At 34.3% G+C, this 8505-nt stretch overlaps 2 protein-coding genes across 3 annotated transcripts; both read left to right on the top strand.

Moving 5' to 3' along the window:
* The first annotated feature begins 3036 nt into the window (after positions 1-3036).
* LOC105139741 (agamous-like MADS-box protein AGL19) lies at positions 3037-4472 on the top strand. The gene has a single exon (XM_011046307.1). It carries the CDS (start codon positions 3377-3379, stop codon positions 4385-4387), a length of 1011 nt encoding a protein of 336 aa, XP_011044609.1. The 5' UTR covers positions 3037-3376; the 3' UTR covers positions 4388-4472.
* A 776-nt stretch (positions 4473-5248) lies between these two features.
* LOC105139740 (probable receptor-like protein kinase At1g49730) lies at positions 5249-8125 on the top strand. 2 transcript variants are annotated; one of them, XM_011046305.1, is made up of 7 exons: positions 5249-5561; positions 6137-6392; positions 6955-7007; positions 7085-7152; positions 7387-7476; positions 7611-7680; positions 7767-8125. In XM_011046305.1, the coding sequence occupies exons 1-7, from the start codon at positions 5498-5500 to the stop codon at positions 8066-8068; spliced, it is 903 nt and encodes a 300-aa protein (XP_011044607.1). In that variant the 5' UTR covers positions 5249-5497; the 3' UTR covers positions 8069-8125. The 2 variants fall into 2 exon arrangements, with proteins under 2 accessions (XP_011044607.1, XP_011044608.1); XM_011046306.1 differs by lacking the exon at positions 5249-5561 and adding an exon at positions 5821-5864.
* The last annotated feature ends 380 nt before the right edge of the window (positions 8126-8505 follow it).

Genomic DNA, 8505 nt, shown 5'->3' with positions numbered 1-8505 from the left:
ATAAATTAAATAATTTAATTTATTATAAATTTAATTAATTAATATTTTAATATTTTGATCTTTGGTTTCTGAATATAGTTATTATTTCTTCATCAATGATATTTCAATTTAGACATTCGAGTATATAGTATGTCTACCATGTTAAATTATATTTGTTTTTAATACCATAATCATTAATTCTTTAAATAAAATTTGAAACCATTTTATAATCTCATTTGACTTTGAAAGTCTATCTATTTTGTTAAATTATATTTGTTCTTAATATCATAGTTATTAATTTTTTAAATAAAGTCATTTCACCTTGCACAAGAACTTTACAATTAATATTATTTGAGAACACATTGAATATTTTATTTTCTTCACATAGGTTGATGAACTATCATTTCATCACTCAAATACTTTAATTTTATTCATGGTATACCTAATATCTATCTATTTATTCACTTAAATACCTTAATATTATTTATGGTATACCACATATCTATTTATCTATTATCTATTATCAAGACAACATGAAATTATGATCAAAACATAGCATTCCCTAATATAAAATACCTAGAGATTTCAAATTCAATTATTCTTTTATACAATCTTTATATGAGTCTTTTTATATGCAAGCGTAACTTCTCCGTATGAAATTCCCATGTAGATTATTTTAGTATATTTATCATTTAATAAGTTTAATATCAACAACTCTAATTAACGTATAATATTAATGGAGTATTGATCATAAGAATTTAAGAACAATATTTTAATATAATAAAAAAATTATACTTATAATTATTTTACTAAGAACTCTATATTCACCTGCGAATCAATCATAAATTAATTTCAAAACTTAAAAAATACCTTTATTATAAAATATATATTTTATATAATTAAACTCTTTGCCACATCTAACCACGTGATTGACTAAATGCTTTCTCCAACGATACACGTTAGCGTGGCTAGACTACTCGTGTTATAGAGATGGTTGTTTGATTGCAGTTCAGTTAAAGGGCAATGGGTGTCAGGTTAGAGGGCTGCTAATGCATGTGAAGTTTAGAGAGAATTTATTTTTATTTTATGTTTATTTTTCTCGAGAATAAGACTTTTTTTTATATATTTGTTTTCTTTTTTTAAGAGAAGAAGAATTACCTTATTGTTTTTTAGTAAGAAAATTTGACCAAATAGTGGCCTCTGTTCAGCTGGAAGGGAAAAAAATGTATTTATACTATAAAAGATTTGAGCAAATTATATTTGGGTATGTTCTTCTAGGATATTGAAAAGCTCTGGTGTAGGACTCAGATATGGTATACCAAAGAATTATAACGAGTGAAGACCAAAATTAATTGTCCTAAAAGAAATAAAAATTAATTCATATTTTACAAAGACCAAACAAGAGAATTTTTTTACACAAAGTCTTCTGGAAATGTGTGGCTGTAAAATCTTTTAAATCCACTCAGTTTATAAATAATTTTAATCGCATACAATATCAGTATTTAACTGTCATTTGTCGCCCGTCAGTTTTCATTTTTATCAAAAGTTCATGAATATTTCTACTTTATTTGAATTTTTTATTTATTGAATCCCCTGTTCAAGGATGTTACCGAGCTCAATAGCAAGATTGCACAGCGCATCAGCTAGCTCTGTCTGCAATTTTTGTTTCTATATCATGTGCTGTTTACTTATCCTGACTATTTCTGACAACATATCATGTGCTGCACTTGCCTTGTCTGTTCTGTGAAAAAGTTCATCGTTTTACTGTCTGCAACCCGTCTTTTATACAACTAGAACTGGATCAACTCAAGAGACAATTCTGGTTTGTCTTCTGGGACTTGCCTGCACTTGAAATGTGTAGAGATGGTGATTAGTGGCATATATCACTTAGTCAGTTAGTCCAATTCTCAGACTGTCAACTCCAATATCGCCTGCTATCTGTGCAGAGCCAGTATTTGCATGTTGCACAAGCCTGTGCTATAAACTCTACCCATTTTCTTATGTTATGTAGTTTGTAAACAAATGTGTTCCCCTCTTACAGGTGCTCACATTGCTGACAATCTTGGCAAAACTCTAGTATCTGAACATCTTTTGGTGTCTTCTGTTGGCTTAAAGATTCTCTTCCGATCATAGCCTCGTGGGTCAAATGGCAAGCTGCTGTTGAATCTTGCGCATTTTCTATCCTGTATTTCTTTATGTTTCATTCTGGTTTCATGTTTGCAGGTAATTGTAATGATTCCCTTGTAATTCATTCTGGAATTGCTTTATGTTTCCTATCTGGTTTCATGTTTGCAGGTAATTGTAAGGAAACTTTTGGATGAGTTGGATAACAGTCGATATTAGAATTTTTTTTGTATCTGGATCGGTCCTCTAGTAAAGACTTTTCTTCCAACGGCAGCTCATCTGTATCGTGTCCAGATAGCTCATATTATTCATAGCCTGTGACAGCCATCTCGAATCGAGGCAAACCAGATAGTTAACTTTCAATCCGAGATAGTTAACTTTCAATCAGACTTTGGAGGTCAAAAAGAATCACCATTAAGACCCAGCAAAGTTCAATATCACACTATTAAGGACCCTTGTAAAGGAAACTTCTTGTTGAAATTTTTTATATAATAAAAGATTTTGGTGAATCATATTTCAATCACCAGCGACGCAGTCCCTATTTCATAGGCAGTTCCTCATTGATTGATTGAAATTAAAAATTTATCCTCACTCATTAAGCATATTGCAGGAGTTAATTAGCAATGCCTGCAAGTCGGCAAATAATGCGGGAATTAATTAGCAATGCCTGCAAGTCAGCAAATTTGCATGCAAGATCTTGAGACACACGACAGTATTGTTATGGAAAGATAATAGAAACCCTAATCTTTCTTCAAAAAATATGTGATTGTGATTCACTTCCATAAATGGAATGCTAATCTCTCCTTGTATATACATATGGCTTGAAGCTATGTTATTGTGTGCTCATATTGGAACTAACTACAAGGTTGGAAACGCCATTAAAACCTAAGGTACTTTCTTAATTTTATTGCACTACTCTCCTCTTTTATACTTGAAAACAATAATTGTTTCTAAAAAGAAGATTATTTTCGTTTACCTTCTATTATATATTGTATGTCTCTTATCTTGTTTTTTTGCTAGCCTTTTACAGTGTTTGATCTTAATGTACATGTCCTTTACTTCTTTGAAACAGATGAAGAAACCACAGATTATGGTTTTAAGGCCAGCTTGTTAATTTATTATTAGGGTTTTTGTGTTATCTGTTTTGTTATGATCCCTTGCTTAGTGTCTTAAGTTTTCTACTAGTTAGGCAATGGAAGATCTATGCATGGCTAGGTAAATAGAGCATATTGATGATAAACTCTTGTGTTGCTAGGTGAATAAAAACGGAAAAATGGGTCGTGGTAAGCTAACCATGGAACTCATACGCAATGAGAGATCTCGGATGATTACTTATCACAAAAGAAAGAAGGGTTTGACAAAGAAAGCAAGGGAATTCCAAATTCTCTGTGGTGTAGATGCATGTGTTATCATTTTGGGGCCAAAACTGAATAATCATCCTGTTGATGTCGAAACCTGGCCAACCGATCGCATTGAGGTCAGACGCATTATCAACAGGTTTAGGTCGGAAGGTGCAGACCGAAAGAAAACACAAGATTTGTCTTTTTTTTTTGAAGCTCGGAAGAAGAAACTGGATGATGAAATTGCTAAACTGCGCAAAGCCTGTATGGAAGCAAAGTTCCCTGCATGGGATAATCGCCTCAACTTGTTATCACTCGAGCAACTCAGGGTACTTGCAGGAGTTTTCGAATCTAAACTTGATGTTGCAAGAGGTTGGATATTGAAGCTAAAAGGCAACCCCTTTTTGATGGAAGATTCCAAGTCAGGGATTAATGCAGCTGGCTCCATTAGTGATAAATCAAGCCTTCTGGCTCCATTACTTCCGAAGAATATTGAATTAGAGGCTCTTAACCAGCAACCCTTTCCTTGTGCCAAACCAATAGATATGCCACTGGCTACGTGCTACCCATCTCATCAGCTGCAACAGATGCTTCCATTCAATGTCAATCCTATCAATAGTCCCATGTTGATGATGATGAACCATGAAGACTTCGGTCACTTTGGCGGCCTTTCTAGTAGCAGCACCATAAAATCCACAGTTCAATACAATTATGATCCTGCCACAGAGATGATAGGGAATATGATGTTCAACAATCCCAGCTGGGCACACTCTGCAAGCTATCATGGTCCAAGCAGGCAACCGATTTCTCCCTACAGGCAGGGTCCAATGACGCAGAATGTTTCTTCTCAACTGTGCATCCCTCAGTTCTCTTATTTTTTTGATGTCAACGAGCTTGAGATGAACAGAACAGAAAACTTCGCGATGAAAACAGATGCTTTTTGATTGAAACGTAGACACATGCATAAACAAACGGGCACCTAATCACGAGTGATTTTGAATGTTTATGTTAGATGTGTTGTCTTTTGAGAAGCAGCCTGCATGAATAAATTCTTTTATAATATCAATTTCTAGACAGCCCTTTATTATTCTTACGATTATTTTTCTTGAATTTTATTTGTTCTCTTTTCTGTCGTTTGTCTTTAAAAAGGATTTCAAAGAATTTCCTGCGACAATACACAATTGGGGTGTTGTTTCTAAATTTTTTAAATATGCTCAGTTAAAATTTTCAAAATGTTAACTTTTTGTTTATATTTTTTAATTGAAGAGATGACTTCTTTGTTCTTATTTCAAATTATATATATATATATTCCAATTGCTTTTGGTTTTTATCAAATTAAGACTCCAAGGCAAAACAAAATATATTTTTTGTTAAAGAAAAATATATTAATAAAAAAATGAGGAATTATACAACAATTGTTTTTCCAGCGGAGTTTAAATTTTTTTTTTCTTAAAAAATTATTATATATTAAAAAAATAAGAAATTCCTGTATTACAAGATTATATATCTTATCTTGATATTTCTACTCAATTATTAGTTAGTGTTAAAGTTTTTTTTATATTTATCAGCACATATAATTTTTAATTTATTTTATTAAATGTACATACCAGTTTTCTAGTTTATAATTAAAGGTTTCTAGTTTTTGCCCGCCTAGACTTAATTTCATTTTAAGCAAGTCAACCATAGTTGCATGAGTGCATTTGAAAGAGGAAAAGTAATATTCTTGTGAAATTATATATTAATATGAGAATATACTAGGCTGATGAAGGGGTAACCAACCACCATGAAAACAAAGAAAGAAAGGTGTACGTAAGGAAAAGGAGTAACTAACTTAACGTCAACAACAGGTTGGTAGAGAACCAAGTTGCCAAGTTGCAGTACTTGAAATGAAAAGCAAGAATCTTCTGCAGATTTTGCAAGAAACCCATGTCAATAAAACATTATTTAATAAGATTAAGCAATGAAATTTAATTTGCAGTGAACCGACTAGCATTACTGTTCAAGAAGACAAGAAAATATCGACAATTACTGTAGATAGCGTTCGGCAACAAACTATGCATCGCTTGATCCAGAAGATGAGGCCTTACCTTCTTGCTTGGCTTCGCCGTTCTCGATCTGGTACTACTTAACTTTCTTGATTTCCTGTAACAACGTGAACAATTCTTCTGTCTTTTGAGCTCTTCCTCAGTTACTGTGATCATGTGATTATGATTTGACCACAAACTTTTTGTGATTTAATTAGTTAGTTCTTGAGACTTGGTCTTTCTTGGAATTGATAATCTGTTGAACCCTTAACTCAATTTTGTTGAACCCTTAACTCAATCTTGGAATTAATAGGGGTAGTACTCAAGTTTCGCATGCAGAATCTTTAATAGGGGTAGTACTCAAGTTTCGCATGCTTCTTGAATTGGAGTTCTAGTGGTAGGTATCTAAGCTGAGAGTGAAAAGAAAAGGAAAAAAATTAAGAAATGGGTTTTCGCTGTCTTAATGAGAATTGAACCCAAGCTTTTCTCTCTAGTGTTTCTGTACTCTCTAATTTTACTGAATACAAGTAAATAACCATCTTGACATGCTGGATCTTGTTGAACGGCTTAGTATGGTAGATTGAATGGTATTGCTGTTGATTGTACATGTAATGTTGTTTTGGCTTGATTAAGATTTTTTGTTCTCTCTCCTAAATGTTGCTGTTGCAGGTCCAGCATCGTTAGTGAGGCGCTTCTCGTACAAAGACATGAAGAGGGCAACGGATGGTTTTCGCCGGATAATATATAGCAATACTCATGGGGCAGCCTACAGGGCTAGATTTCAAGATGGCGAGGTTGCGTTGGTGAAGGAAGTAAAAGACTTGAATCAAGGAAAGGAAAAGTTTTTCGAGGAAGTTCAACATTTGGGGCAGTTGCATCATCGCCACCTTCTTCCACTTAAAGGCTTTTCCATAGGATGTAAAAGGTTTGATGCCTGACTTTTGAATTAACTTTACTTCATATGTTTTATTTTTCAGAGAAAAGATTCCAGGGGACACTGCTTCAGTTTTCTTTAAAACACGGGCAAGATTTTAGAGTATATGGTCTGTTTGTTTATGTGACTGTGCACCAGTGCACGTGTGATCTGCGGAACACATTTGATGAACACCAAGCAGCAAACTATTTCCTGGTTCAGGGCAAAGAGATGGGCAGACATAGGTTTTAATCTTACCTAACAAAATTTTGAAGAGCATCACTGGTGCTTCACGTGATGATGCAGCCTTAAAACTTGGCTACTTATGATCAAGTGATGTGTGAATTAACTGAATCCAAACTTCAACTTGTAATGTTGGGGCAATGACCTTTTAATCCTGGTCAAATGTGAATTTAAAGCTATTAAAAGAATTTTTTTCAAAATATTTTGAGATTACTAGCTGGAAATTATCGGTTTATGTTTGTTCTAAAGCAAATCTGTTGTCATGGATTCGCTCTGCACTGGAGCAAAGACTGCTCTGACTTTTCACTTTGTGTATTAACACATGTTGCAGGTTGCTAGTGTTTGACAATGTAGAAAATGGAAGCTTGAAGGAACATCTCAATGGTAATTTTCAGGGAAGAACGTGTAACTGATGCATGGTTGCAAACTTTAATTCTTAACAAGTCTTTGGCTCTTGGCAGATCCTCTTAAAACTCCCTTAAATTGGAATACAAGGTTACAAATAGCCATTGGTGTAGCAGCTGCATTGGTAAGTCATGAATCATGATATCATAGTTTCTGCATAATTTATGAATTAGGAGGATTGAGATCTGGCTTAACCTAAAAACGATGCTGCTCCAAAAACTTGATTATCAATCGTTTGCTAAGTAATTTGTGGAGTCAGCAACTGGATGTGTGAAATATTCCTAGCTTTTAGCATAGAATCTACCTGGAAGCTGACCACAGTTAGAAGCTTTGTACTCATGTTTATTCGATGATGCAGGAATATTTGCTTCTCTTCAGCAACCCACCAATATATCATGTTTCCATCAGCGCAAGTAATGTAATGCTAGATGAAAACTACACTGCAAAGGTATGTTTATGTTTCTTTTCTTTATCTTGATAGTATAGGAGTCCAACATAGTTCGAATTTCTTGTGTTTGAGTTGTGTTGGTGTCAAACTTGAGAGAAACGTAGCCAAAAAGATCGTCCCTTTTCTCATGACAGATCTCTGATGTCGGCCTTCTTAATTCCGTTGGAGATTGTGTAACAATGCCTCATTCCTCGAATTCAGAAGGTTCTTTCCAACCATCATCCTCGCGAGGAATTCAGGATGCTTTCTTAGAATTACTCGTGACTGTTAATTCTTGTCTCACGTTGCAGATTGTATGGACCATGCATGTGGAAACTTAACTTTTCAGCTTGGTGTGCTAATCCTGGAGCTGATAACTGGTCAATCATCAGAAAAAGGAAGCACAGATTTAATCCAGTGGATCCAAGAGTCCCGTTTCCGCAGTTCGATTCAAAAGATGATTGATCCTGATCTAGGAAACAATTACGACTCCAGAGAGCTTAAAAATCTTCTAGCTGTAGCAAGATTGTGTATTAAATCTGGGGATAAGCCAAAATTCTCTATTCCCCAGATATTTAGGTATCTCCAGAAGGTAGAGAATACATGCGAGTAATGTCTGCACTCTCAGACACCTTTTAAATGAAATTATTTTATTGGTTGAAATCCAGAACCAGTGTCTGCCTCTACTCTGTTTGTTCCTTTGAACCAGAGAATCTTCTTCGAAGATATTAGATTCCACAGGATGGATATCAAGCAACACTCTCCTAACGCTAAAAGATATTGGATTCCCTCATTGAATTCTGTTGCTCTACTAGAGGTATTCTTCTCATGGCAATTGAGGTAAATCCAGACCTTAAATTCAACACTTAACAGAAGCTGATTTGAAACAGAGCTCTGATTTTTGCAGCCTACATGCATTCCATATGTGGTGAAAACTTGCGAATGCAATCTCTCCAATACTTCTGCACGAAAACTATATGGAACAACTACGCACTTTTAACATTTATATTTCACTGTCGAGAAACATATGGTGCCATAAGGCAGGCCGTT

This window comes from Populus euphratica, unplaced genomic scaffold (genome assembly GCF_000495115.2).
Source record: "Populus euphratica unplaced genomic scaffold, PopEup_1.0 scaffold122.1, whole genome shotgun sequence".
NCBI lineage: Eukaryota > Viridiplantae > Streptophyta > Magnoliopsida > Malpighiales > Salicaceae > Populus > Populus euphratica.
The sequence above is the reverse complement of the archived record's forward strand: the minus strand, read 5'-3'. Positions and strand labels throughout refer to the sequence as shown.